This window comes from Mobula birostris, chromosome 19, assembly GCF_030028105.1.
Source record: "Mobula birostris isolate sMobBir1 chromosome 19, sMobBir1.hap1, whole genome shotgun sequence".
In the NCBI taxonomy this organism is placed as follows: domain Eukaryota; kingdom Metazoa; phylum Chordata; class Chondrichthyes; order Myliobatiformes; family Myliobatidae; genus Mobula; species Mobula birostris.
Window position 1 is genome coordinate 27,774,735 of NC_092388.1, and position 14,675 is coordinate 27,789,409.

The window sequence follows — 14,675 nt, forward strand, 5'->3', positions numbered from 1 at the left end:
TGATAAGAATACTTCTCTAACGAAGAAAATCATCCATTGTTCTATGTGCTAAGTGGGTGATATAGTGACGTGTGCAAGAGGACAAATTTCTCTCCCACCCTGTTCAATAATTGTTTTTGGTCAGGGATTTCAATTCAAGAAATATTATTTATTCTTAACTTAATTCTCAATGTATCAATTCAGACCTTAATTGATCATTGTTAGGTTGCAAGTTAATACCTTAATTATAAAGTTTTTTGATCTTTGCCATTCAGCTGATTTTTTACGCTTTTCACTTAGAAGAAATGTATTTTAAACTTCTTACAATTTTATTTAGTTATTGTCGTGCTGTTTGTGGCATTAAGAAGACAAAGGAAGAAAGAAATCTGCATGACTTCGAAGGAGGATATCAGAGACAATGTAATCAGTTATGACGACGAAGGAGGTGGAGAGGAAGACACTCAAGCTTTTGACATTAGCACACTAAGGAAACCTGACTTAATTGAAGATATACAGCTACGAAGAGATGTAATGCCCGAGACCCGCCATCCACATCGTCAGACCATTATAGTGAAAAACAGCACAAACATCAGAGACTTCATCGACCAGCGATTGCGAGAGAACGATGCAGATCTCAGTGCACCTCCTTATGATTCACTGGTTACATACGCTTACGAAGGGAACTGCTCATTGGCTGACTCACTCAGCTCTTTGGAATCAGTTAATGCAGATATGGATCAGGATTATGATTACCTCACCAACTGGGGACCACGGTTTAAAATACTGGCAGACCTTTATGGAGCAGAGAAAACCAACAGTCGATAAATAGTAAAAAGCAACAGTAAATACGCGGTTTGGTAAATTTAAGGACAAATGAGTTTTGTCTCTTTTTTTTTGGTTATGGCTGCCATTGTTATTTGCTATGTCAACTATTGTTTTACTGTGAAATAGTCTTATTAGGTACCACAAAGATATGATTGTGAGATTATTGTGACATTGTGAAATTGGAGAGAGGCAGACTCAAGCAGTTTTTTTGACATAATTGGCCATACAGCTGTAACTGCTAAAGAAATCAAAGCTGCAGTTTTTTTGTTCTGCAATCTCCACTAAAGTGCCTCAAAGAACTTTGAACACTGCAGATCTTTATGCTCTTCAGAAAGAGTGCAAGTTTTTATTATACAGCTAAAAGGTGTTCTTAAGTTGAATTAAAAGACACTTCAATAAAAGAACCAACAGCATAAATGTAGGTGTTTGTACTGATGATAGTGATTGCTGATTCGCCTAACTCCTTTAAAAATTAGCAGCCTGGAATACTAACGGCCAACCCTGGATGCTTTGCTTTGCAACTTTAACACGGTACTGGTTATTAGATCATACCAATTTTGTTTTCTATTTGTGCTGCTGATTGTGCTACAGCTGTTGCGAGCATTCAGATAAACAGCCTTCACTTTTGTCTCTTTATTATCTTGCCCTGCTCGAGCTGTAGTTGGAGACAGAGTCCTATGTCGTATACTCAAACACTTCCTCAGATGCTCCGATTACCAATTATCATCTTGCCTTACCCTTCCTCAATAACTTGCTAAATTTCTTTTTTTCTGAAACCCTTCCATGCTTGATCAGTCCAAATACGTAAATAATAACCTTATCTATCTCCAATTCATTGGCCCCAATAATTCGTGAAACCTGTCCTGATGGAATGGTTCCCTATTTCTTGAGTACTAATGCCAGTGCCCCGTGAATTGAAACCATTCATTTGTAGACCAGTCCTTTCTAGGTTTCTTTTGATTAGTGCTATGTGATCTGGGTCGGCAGGCATGGATCCAGTTTCAAGTCGTGTTTGAAAGGCAGCCCTCCAGCACTGCAACAACATAGTGGCATCAAGTTTGAAGTGAAAACTGGCAATGTGAAAAAAAGGTAAGTGACTACTAAATGATTTTACCAGCACCAACCCTAAATCCTCCCCATTCCCTCCTCCCAACCATTCCCTGACCTTTGGTTTTGCTGCTGTACAGATTCAGTGACTCAGAATTATTTGATCTAGATCACAGTGTATTTGTGAGGAGTGTGCACATTCTTCCTGTCACTTTATTGGTTTTCCTGGGCAGTCTGATTTCCTCCTACATCTCAACAATGTGCTAATACTTACTTGGCTGCTGGAAATTACCATTAGTGTAGTTGGGAGGAGGGCAGGAAATCCAGGAGGAATTGATAAGCGTGTGAGAGAGAACAGGTGATGGAGAAATAATTAGTGGAATTAGACTGATGATGAATGCTCTGAAAAACAGCCCAAATTCAATGGCCTCTTTCTACATTATAAGGTGATATGATGCAATATAAGATATGAGATCACTAGCAAATCCCTGGAAAATGTGGATCACTTTCCATATCTTGTGAGCTAACTCACTTCAAAGGCAGAAATTTGTCAAAACTTTCTGTGCTTCTCCCACATCTCGTGACTTGAGAAATATTGGTTTAAAACTAGAACCTCCAACCAATACTACATTGATGATCCGTTGAGTAACACAGATTCCCCTTCCTACTTTGAAGACATGGAAACCCTATGTTCAAGCACAAGAGAAGCTCCACCAGAGCTACCTTCACAAAACCCCCAAATTTATTGTCAGGAAAGATAAACTAATGGCAATGTCCTCTCCCAGGCCAGTACTGTAGCTCTTGTCTTGCTCAACTAGCTCCAGTCAAAGGATGACATATTTACACATGTGTCACCAGGCACCCAAAGCAAATAGTTCAGTGTGAGCTCTGTCAGGGCAAGCAAATATCAGAGGATAGAGAAAATGCCATCAACTTTGCCTTGTAAAAATGCAACAACCATGTGAATTTTTGAAAATCACTGACACTTGATTGAAGAATAACAACTGTTTCTACTTTTTAATAAGACTTCTGAAATTCATAACTACATCACATTGAAAGATAAAAGCAGAGTTGTGTAGGAACTTCACTACCTCCAAATTCTTTTCCAACTCTCACAGTCCTCAGATATGGAAATTATTAACGTTATTCCACTGTTGTGAGGTGGAAATTAAGGAATTCCCTATTTAATTGCAAGGTAAATGCACCTACACCATAGAGAGTTCATCACTGGAAGCAAAGTTTAAAGTTCAAAACAAAATTATTATCAAAGTGGGTTGTTTTCTTCCAAGCACATGCAGTAAATCTAAAAACTATAATAGAATCAATGAAGGACCATTTTCAATAGGGCAGATAAATAACCAATATGTAAAAGGCATATTGTACAGAGACAAAACTGTGCAAAGACAAAAGATACAACAAATAATATTAAATGAATGAGCAAAAAATATCAAAAACATGAGATGAAAGTGAAAGTTCCTACAAGTGAGCCCACAGGTTATTGGAAAAGATCAGTGATAGGAGAAGTGAAATTGAATGAAGTTATCCCCACTGGTTCAGAGCCTGATGGTTGAGGGGTAATAGCCAGGGGTGCAGTGCTAATCTTTTAGGTGCCGGAGCTGACAAAATGCTTGCCATTTCCTATATCTTCTCTATACATATGTCACACCCAATTTGTGTACCTGCTCATTTCATGTACTGAGCAACTTTCTTGCCCCATTCATGTAATGAGCAGGTACACAAATTGGGTGTGACATATATATATAAATAAGGCTTCTTATAATGTCAAGCACTAAACCAAGATGAAAGAAATCTATGAATTCCAGAGCTCCACAGAAATATAGTGATAGTTAAGATATTAACATGATTATAGCCTATCACTACATTTCAGTGTATAACTGGTACAATAAAACTTATAATACTTAATTTAATAATATGATAAAGTATTGCACGGTTGCACTCACTAATTATTGTAAAATATAATTATCAAGCAAGTAAAGAAAAAGATGGTAATCATATATTTTACCAATTTAAAAGTAATTACCTACTTACCAGATGCCACCAATGAGAAGTTTCACAATAATTTCCACAAAGGGTCAAGTGTAATATGTGTTCAGGGGTCTGAAGCAACTCCTGTCCTGGTGCCATCTGCTGATCTGTGGTACCGCAGCCATGATGTGACATACGGCTCAGGATTCCACTGAACTGGAGGAGGTCCATGTAGTTTAACAAACATAAGTGCTGATGCATGATTTATGAGAATTCTTGAGCGTGTTGCTGTTATTATAAAGCTCATGTGAATGAATCCTCTCTCACACTCAACAGTACTAATAGGAATAACTTGTGAACAGCTCAGTAATGGGAGCAAATCTTGGGGGATGCGGCGTCCATGATCCTCCACATAATCTCTGAAGGCATTTATTACAGAGGACGAAGAAAGCTTAAACTTCTTACAGAGAGGTGATATTGCAGTTTCTCCATAACTAGGGGGTATTTCAGCAGGCCTGTTATCTTTATCAAGGACACATATTTCATTTAGCAGGGATTTATACTGTACATACTTTAGGGTTTAGAAGTTTGAGAACCTTTCAAGCATGTTGCCATGAACATACAGTGCTGCAAATTGTTTATAAGACTAGTAAGAAACTGTAGATAATTAATGGAGTCAACTTTGTCATTGATTGTTAAGGTAATTTCTCCAAACGTCCCCTTTTAAAATGCCTCTTGAACTTCTTGAGTTTTTGTACCAGGTTGCTCTTGCAGTCCATATGTGATCTTATGTTCCGTTGGATCAGTTTGTCTGCATAAACAATCGTAGTAGTGCATTTCTATAAACACTCTGACAGTAAACCAATTTCATGTAACGTGTCATACATTACAGCTAAGTCCAATAGAAACTGTTTTGAAGAGAGTCTTTTCAACGGACCTTCATAGGTTTTTCTGTCACTCCCAGATCTTGTTTCATCCTTCATTGCTTTTTCAAAATGAAAACACAGTGCTTCATAATTTTGCCACACTGCTGAAACTGTTTGAAACGAGCTAGCTACCCACCTGGTGCCCAGAACACGGCCTATTTTGCAAATTTGTTGTTCTAGTTGAGAGGCACATTCAGACAGTTCCTTTTGATTTAGAGATGATCTACTGTCAACAGAGTACAATTTGTCCATAAATGATTGAAAATGATTTATTCCATGAACTTCTCTCACCGAATCATCTACTGTAAAATTCTAATCTGTGATTAAGACAGTGCCAAATTATCACATCAGGGTAATTTTCCTTGGGAATTGTAGCAACACCAGATTTGACACCAAGCATTATGCTCACCCCATCACGAGCAAATACTATAAGGTTCTGTTTCAAGTAAGAGTCATCAAACCCATGGTTATTGAAACAGTTCAATAGATGCTTAGCAATAGTTGCAGCTTTCTGATCAGGCAGTTCAATTAGATCTAAAAACATAAAATGGGGATCACCTTCCACATCACTTTCACATTTCAAATAAACTATTAGGGTGGTCTTAATGCTCAGGCTTGTTGATTCATCATTGAGAACAGAAAATTTGCCATTTATCTGCTTCATATGCTGGCAAATTTTCTTTTTCATATTAATGACTATGTGATTAATTATCTCTGTAGCACTAGTGCGGGAATGCAGTCCAATTCCAATGTCAATACCATCTTTTTTAAGTTCCAATAAGCCAAAGTGATCAGAGTATGGTCTGTCATTCTGAGCTAAATAATATGCAGAACAAAAAATTGAACAAGTTGCCTTTAGATGCGAAGCATTCATGGTGTCACATAATTTTCCAAGAGCATCTTCACTAGCTATATTTTCAACACTTAGAGCAGCAGTGTGAGCTTTTGATAGTTTGTCATCAACAATTTTTTTTCTTAGAGACTTCAAGCGTGTACTTCGATCGGCTCCATAATCGGATACTTGGCACATCTGCCCTGCCGATTCTCCCGTGATCTTTAAGTTCCTGAGGCTGTAGCGCTTTACATACCTCTCCAGCTATCACTTACTAGCCTTAAACGCCTTCCTCTCGCTCTCCTCAACCCCCTCACAGTAGTGCTCAGAGAGGCTAAGTGCTTTTTCACGCAAAATTTGCCATCAAAAGGGATATGCTTCTGTGACATGCCCTCTAGCCACACACTTAATGCTTTCTCAGTGTTTGCAAGCATGTTATCATGAACCAGAGAGACCATTTTTGCAGTTGTAGGGGTAGCACTAACGCTTCCACAAATTTCAGCTTCTTTCTGCTTTATTGTGCGAATGCTGAATTTGTTCTTACCGACCTTACAGCCTACTTTGGCAAGCGACGTGTCACTTTTCAAAAGATCTAAGATTTTTATTTTCTCGGCGAACAATGCTCAAACAATGAGTGCTGGAGGGAGTCTGAGGATCTGTGAAATGGCGGGAGGCTACAGCGGGGTATGCTGGGACAGCGGGTCAAGTGAGGATGAATTTCACAAAACAGTCACAGCTCCAGGATTTCACCAAAAACCAGCCCCTCTCCCCAACCCTCACTTCCATAAAATTCCCTCTATTTAATATGCGGCTGCTGTTAAGTTCCCTGCTTGTTTATTTTGACTTTTTTTACAGAGATACCGGAGCAATGCTCCGGTGAGCTCCGGCAGCACTACACCCTTGGTAATAACTCTTCCTGAGTCTCCTGTACCTTTTTCCTGATAGCAACAGTGAAAAGAGAGCATGGCCTAAGTGGAGAAAGTCCCTTGTAATGGATGTTAATTTTCCTGTGACTGCGCTCTATGTAGATTCGCTCAATAGAGTGGAGGGATTTACCTATGATGGACTGGTCTGTATCCACAACTTTTTGTAGGATTTTCCATCCAAGGGAATTTGCGTTTCCATACCAGGCTGTGATGGAATTAGTCACAGTTCTCATTCTTTTAAGCACCAATGAATTCAGACTCAATCTACCTAAATCATTCCTTTTATCGACGTTTATCAAAGTGTTAGATGCCATGTCGAATCTTCACAAACTTCTAAGGAAGTAGAGGTGCTGCTGTGCTTGCTTCGTTACTGCATTTATGTGCTGGGCCCAGGACAGGTCCTTGGAAATGAAAACACCAAGGAATTTCAAATTGCTGATCCCTCCACCTTTGACCCCCCCCCCCCAAATACGGAATGGTTCATGTACATCTAGTTTCCACCTCCTGAAGTCAATAATCAGCTCCTTGGTCTTGCTGACACTGAGTGAGAGGTGGTTGTTGTGGCACCACTCAGCCAGATTTTCAATAAGGGTTAGCACCAATTTCTAAAGGGAAATTAATGCTGGGCAATATTTTTAAATAGGAAAGACTAATGCAAATCATTATTTATAGATAAATGAATTGAAGAATTTTTCTTTAAAGCCCTGATTGACAGGTAGACTAGTTTGTACGGGGTGCAGTATGGATTTTGACTAAGTATGATATAAAGCTGTTATTAATCTTCAATCGTTAGGCTCCTGAATCAGCATGGATAACCTCAACTCTGAACTGATTCACAATTTATGGACTCATCTTCAAGGACCGGATAACTCATGTTCTTAGCATTTTTCATTTATTTGTCCATTTATTTATACGTTTATCTATTATCATTTGTATTTGCATAGTTTGTCCTTTTCAATGTGTGTAGTTTTTCATAGATTATATTGCAGTTACTTGTTCTACGGTGAATACCTGCAAGAAATTGAATCTCAAGGTAGTATGTGGTGACATATATGTACTTTGGTAATACATTTACTTTGAAATTTGGACTTTGATATCAGCTGAGCCATCTCCTCCATTGATGAAAGAGACATTTTGGGAAATGTTTGAAGACATTTGTATTCAAGTTGTGCATTCACCCATTCAAAATAACTCCTAAGCCTGCTAAAAGTATTTACCTTGTGCTTAGATCTTCAGTTGTGATGTTGGACTAAGCCACAATCATAGCTGCTTTGATGTTCCCTGCACTTTGTGATTAGTGTTAGTTGTGAGTCAATATTTCATCAGGTAGATACATAACGAGGATCTTGGAATTGTACAGAAGCTGTGCAACAGAAAGCTCATAGAAACACAAATCAATACTAGCACACAAAACTACAATAGTAGCAAGTTGAAAATAAATCTCTTTAATAAAGCAATGATGGAAGAAAATTACAATAAGCAGCAGAGACAAAATATCTACTATGAATTCTCCATACAGTCAGTCATTTACAAACATCAAAAATGAATCATAAATGGATTCAAGGATTATTTCACACATTTTTATGAGTTTCACTTGAACTTAAAAATTTAAGTGATATGTCAAATGTGATGAACTCAACATAATATTTTAAGTGAAAAAAAAACAGCAGCCTTAACTCTCATCTTCATCTAGAAATTGAATGAATTTTTAACCAACACAGATTCGATCACAGATTCGATCTTAGTACAGACCAGGGTCAAAAAAGACTGCATCATAGCTCCAACCACTTTGCTCTGTCCTTCTTATCACAATAGTATGCTCTAATAAGCATCCTAATAAATTAGAACTATTCCATAGAATGAAGAGGAAACCTTCAATCAGTGTTGATTCCACTACAAAACCACAGTTACGGCACCTTCAATTATCAAGATACAGCATGCAGATGAATGAATGAATTAAATTTATTTCAGTCAGTACAAACATTAAAAAAAACATCATTTTCAATGACGATTTCATAACAATGATTTCATAGGACAAAATTACAACAAAAAAGCATAGTTATTCTTTAAAACAGACCGAAAGGGTGTAGGCTGAAACTACAGCTTATTACGCCTACCCCTCTTACTTATACAACAACATATTTGGCGTCAATCATCACATCAAAACAAAAAAATTCATAATCTTTTAACACAAAATCTCATTCCAAGTATCATTTATTTACATTACTCCCATTCATTTTAAATCATGTATTTTATATTTGTTCATTGTGTGGTGCATGTTTTTAAATTCTCACTACAACTGTTCCATAGATTCACCCCTCTAACTGAAATACAATGATTTTTTTTTACATTTGTTCTTATCCTTGTGCATACTCAGATGATTAAGTATGCACAAGTCTGGAGGCCAAGCTCACCAATATGTTCACTGAAATGCAGGAAAACTCCAAAGCTCTCAACCAAATTATTTCCTCCCACTATACAACACCATCCTTTAAAAACATGGTATACACTATATCTGGAAAATGTGCCCCACTTTCTAAATATTGAGGTGCCAACTGAAGGCAGGCATCAAAGATGACATTCACTATTACCTTCTGAACTCCAGCACACCTCTTGGCCATCAGAGGTTTCTCAAATGCAGCACAAACCATTAGTTGTGCAGGGTAGCTGTGATCCCCAGTTCTGATATACTTCAGTAAAATACCCTACCTGCACCAGTAAGGTACAACAAATACTCTCTTTGCAAATGTTTTCCAAATCCACTGGCAGGATAGGTCAGCTGAGATCAGCAGTTTCTCCAACCCAACATCACTATTTTGAGGACCTAAAGATATGATCTGTTCCATTAGACAGGTCCATTATTCATATATCACGCACCATGTTGGTCTTCTGCTTCTTCAAGTTCAGCAATGATTTTTGGATGACAACAAGCATGTTGTCCTCAGTGAATGAGACATATAGGGTCGTTTTAAAGTCATTAGATTTAAAGTAAAACAAAAGAAAAATTACAAATAAGTTTAAATGAAAAGCAGCTGATAAAAATATGCAAAAACACTTGAATAATTAAGAATATTACCTTAAAAATCTTTAAATCACCTTTTGACTTCTTATCGATGTCCCTGCCAATGCTGCTGAAACCAATAATCCAATGAAATGAAAAAGGAAGTGTTGGAAATTCTCAACATGACTAGCACCATCTGTGGAGAGAGAAACAGAATTAACATATTAGGTTAATGACATTACTGTAATCATATTCGGCACTAATCTTCGGGTAGCATGTTAACATAGGGGTTAGCACAACGCTTTACAGTACAGGCAACAATTCCTCCCGCCGCTGCCTGTAACTGTGTGTTTCCTTCTCTACAGATGCTGCTTGTCCTGCCAAATATTCCCAGCATCTTCAATTTCTTTTTTATTACACTCTATTCTGATCAAATGAGATTTGAAGTGTGATTCGCTTGTGTAATATAGAGTAATGCCAGCAAGAATGGGTTCCATTGCTGGACTTCAATTGAAGTTTGACAGTAGATTGAACTGACGGATTTCAGAACTACATCTCAGTGTTGGAGCTTTGTCTGTAGAAGTATAGTGCTTGTGGCCAATTTTACAGTTTAAAGACAACAACTTTGATTGGAGTCATTGATTAAACTCAGCAAAGTCTGACCTCTAGGAATGGTACCACACCCATGATTCAAAACTGAAACATTGCAGATTCAACTGGGCAATGGTTCAGTATCTGTCAATTGTCTTTCTAGTTCACATTGAAGGTCATTCTGTAAGTAGTTCTTGGCAGCGAGTAGAAGCAGACTGAATAGTTATCTTTTCATTTCCACAGCCCATTAACAAAAATAAGAACTATTTCTCCTCAGTTTTGGGGCCATGCTAGCAATCTCACCTGAACTTGATCCATCATTGTCCTGTAAGGTGAAATCCGTGTTTGAATTAAAACATGTTAAGGTCTCCATAGATTGAAGCAGGGAGTAAGCTTTACACAATAAGTAAAGATCTACTGTATTTATTACATGTTGAGCTGTAATTGGCTAATAAGACCATAAGAAATAGGACCAGGAGTAGGCCATCGGGCCTGTCGAGCCTGCTCCGCCATTCTATAAGATCATGGCTGATCTGACCATGGACTCATCTCCAACTACCTGCCTTTTCCACCACACCCTTAATTCCCCGACTGTGCAAAATTCTATTCAACCTTGTCTTAAGTATATTTACTGAGGTAGTCTGGGCAGCTTCACTGGGCAGGGAATTCCGCAGATTCTTTCAATGTAAAGTTCCAGACACGAGAGCTTTTAGAAGCATCTTAGCTACATATTCATATTCACTTATAAATGAATTAGGTTTTATTTCCCAAGCAAAAAATATCTTAGAAATGATACAGATAACAGTATTTAGATGTAGGTATGCATGATGCGGGTTACTTGAAATTCAGCAAACTCTGCTGTCTGAAGGTGCACAAAGGTGATTCAGTGCAGGTATTGCCATTGGTTTATTCTTGACACATGCACCAAAATACAGTGAAAAGCCTATCTTGTATTCTGTTTATACAGATCCAACCATTACACAGTGTATTGAGACAGAATAAGGTAGAAGAATAACAATGCTACCAGAAAATTGCAGTGCATGAAAATGAGGCAGATTGTGAGGCCAAAAGTGCACCTATTGTACAAGAAGTAAATTCAAGAGTCAGATAACAATGAGTTTAAAGTTGTCCTTGTGCCTGGTGGTACGTACTTTCAGGCTTTTATATCTCCTGCCTGAAGGGAGAGGGGAGAGGGGAGAGGGGAGAATGTCTAGGATGGGTGGGGTCTTTGATTATGCTGGTTGATTTACTAAGGCAGCGAGCAATATAGACAGAGTCCATAGAGGGGAGGCTGGCTCCTGTGAAATTTTTAGGATACATGTTATACATCTAGACTTTCATTTGTCAGGATTTTTAAGCTTGCCAATTAAACTAATGAGATGTGTCAACAATGCAAGTTCATGCTGTAGTTCAGGGCACTGCAGTTTCATCTTCTGCAGCAGTTAAACTATTCTGTCAGAGTGTGGCACTACAGCATTGCCTATGGAAACAGAGGTATTTCCAGTCAAGAAAATAATAGCTTGCTGAGATTGTATCACAAGTTCGAAGCCCAAAGTTGTGCAGTGTAATAATTCAGTGGGTAGGTATCAGCAAACATTTTGCCAGGTACTCATTTGGTGAATCTTAAATCTGCAATGTTCCTTCGTGGTCTCCAAAATATGTTAGCATGGAGAGATAACAAAACGCTGGCAACAACATCTAAGGGCATGCATGCACACTTAAAAATCATGTTCTGTGAAATTTGCTCATGCCTGCTTAGGAGTCTGCTCACAGAGAACCATGTGTTTACTCAGAATGCAAGTTCAGTTTAAGCAAAATCGAAAGGACAGGCTTTAGGCCTCGGAGCTGGTAGCTGGTACCTGCCCATTAAATTTAATACTTATCTCATTCATTGGCCCTTTCTTGCACCTCTGTTCCATCACACTACATTTCAAACTCTAAACAACCCCATTCTGTGGAGACTTATACCAACCCCACCCTCCACTTGCAGCAAACCCTAAGACAACTCAACTTTATCCTCAATTGTCCCTTATGAGTTTCTTAAAGATTAAGGATTAGCTTTATTTGTCACAAGCACATCAAGGTATGGAAGTTGTCCTGTCCAAGACCGGAAGAAGCTGCAGAAGATCGTGAACACGGCGCAGCACATCACACAAACCAATCTTCTGTCCTTGGACTCACTTTACACCGCACACTGTCGGAGCAGTGCTGCCAAGATAATCAAGGACACGACACACCCAGCCAACCCACTTTTTGTCCCTCTTCCCTCCAGGAGAAGGCTTAGGAGCTTGAAAACCCATATGGCCAGATTTGGGAACAGCTTCTTTCCAACTGTGATAAGACTGCTGAACGGATCCTGACCCGGATCTGGGCCATACCCTCTAAATATCTGGACCTGCCTTGCATTTTTTTTTGCACTACCTTACTTTCCTTTTTCTATTTTCTATTTATGATTTATAATTTAAATTTTTAATATTTACTATTGACTTGTACTCCAGGGAGTATGATGATCAGAATCAAATATCGCTGTGATGATTGTATGCTCTAGTATTAATTGTTTGGTGACAATAAAGTATAAAGCAAAAAGTGTCAAAACATGCAGTTAAATGCATCATTTGCATCAACGACCAACATAGCCTGAGGATGTGACTGGGTCAACTGCAAGTGTCATCACACATCCAGCACCAATATAGCATGCTTATAACTCATTAATCCTAACTGTGCAACTTCTGAATGTGGGAGGAAACCAGAGCACCTGGAGTAAAGCCACGTTGTCACAAAGGAGAACGTACAAACTCGTTGCAGTCAGTGGCATGAATTGAACCTTGAACTCTGATTACTGGCACTTTAATAACATTATACTAACCACTATGTTACTGTGCTGTTCTGTTATGCTACCATGTCTGCTACGTGACTATGTCACTCCACATTCCCATCTGCCAAGATCCATTATTAGGTGAATACATCTAACAATGCTGAAGGAATGCTGAAATGACAGAGGTGTCAACATTCAAATAACTTATTAAACTGAGGTCCTATCTCCCTTCTCTCACTCAATGTCATCAAGACCAAAGAGCTAATCATTGACTTCAGGAGGAAGAAACTGGAGGTCCATAAGTCAGTCCCCAATGGGGGAATCAGAGATGGAGAGGATCAGCAGCTTTAAATTCCTTGGCATTATCATTTCAGAGATTCTGCCCTGGGTCCGGCATGTATGTGCCATTTCAAAGAAGCCATGGCAGTTTGTCTGCTTTCTTAGAATTTCTGAAGACTAAGCATGACATCAAAAAGTTCGATAAACTTCTATAGATGTACAGTGGAGAGTATATTGACAGGTCACATCACAGCGTGCTATGGATTCACCAATGCCCTTGAACAGAAGACCCCACAAAAAATCGTGGCTACAGCCCAGTCCAACACGGGTAATGCCCTCCACACTACTGAGCACATCTACTGTATATGGAGTATGATCACAGTTAAGCAGTAGACATCAGCAAGGACCCCCACCATCTTGGCCATGCTCCCTCTCTTTGATTCTATCGGAATAGAAGTACAGAAGCCTCAGGACCCACACCACCAGGTTCAGGAACTGTTACTACCCCTCAACCATCAAGCTCTTGAACTAGAGAGGATAAATTCACTGAACTTCATTCATCCCAACACTGAATGGTTCCCATAACCTATGACTCACGTTGAAGAATGCTTTATCTCATGTTTTGAATATTTATTGCTTATTTATTTATTATAATTATTTGTTTTTTTTTGTTTATTTTGTATTTACTGTGAATGTCCATAGATAAATAAATCTCAGGGTTGTATATTGTGACATATATGTGTTTTAATAATAAATTTGCTCTGAACTTTGAAGTGGTTGTGAAAGATCCCATAGCAGTATCCTAAAGAAAAGAAAGGGAGTTATTTCTGCTGGTCTAGCTAATAATAATCCATCTCTGACCTTGTCCATATTCAAAAATAGATTTTTTAGCCATTATCGTATTGCTTTTAAAGGGAAATTACTTTTGAGGAAATTGGTTTTCAGATATGTTGTATTACTACAGCATTCATTCCAAACACAAGTATTGACAAACAGCAAAGGACCTTTTGATGTCCTCCAAAGAATGTGAACAGCACTTTTTCCATGTGACTCAATAATTACACTGGCAAAATGCAGGAGCCAAATAGTTTGTATTTTGAGAAAGATAGAGCCTACCAAATACTAAATTAAGTAAAGTGTAATATTATCCCTAAATGTACTGACAAACTAAATCAGTAGTGTATTGGGTATATAAGAACACACAGGGAGCATTATTTAGTTAACTTAATTCTTCACTGTCATGGAAACTGTTCTCCTTGGTACAACTCCAGTAAGTACTTTGTTCTTCCTCTGAATAAAGTACAATTACTCTTCATTCGTGCTGAATGTTTTGATATTAATGACAAAAGATAGTAACATTCACCCAACACAATTACCTCTGTGTTTTGTTTTAGGGTGAATAATATATTTGTTCAGTAAACCTGAGGAAACAACTGTTTCCTGTATGTGATTATACACATAAAATTGT

At 38.2% G+C, this 14,675-nt stretch overlaps 1 protein-coding gene across 3 annotated transcripts in view; it reads left to right on the forward strand.

Moving 5' to 3' along the window:
• LOC140212487 (cadherin-12-like) overlaps nt 1-1,110 on the forward strand; it is a 309,387-nt gene extending 308,277 nt beyond the window's left edge. For all 3 annotated transcript variants that reach the window (XM_072283351.1, XM_072283353.1, XM_072283354.1), the window contains one exon: nt 317-1,110. In XM_072283351.1, the coding sequence (XP_072139452.1) occupies nt 317-804 (488 nt within the window). In that variant the 3' untranslated portion in view covers nt 805-1,110. The remainder of the gene's footprint in view (nt 1-316) is intronic.
• Nucleotides 1,111-14,675: the final 13,565 nt, after the last annotated feature.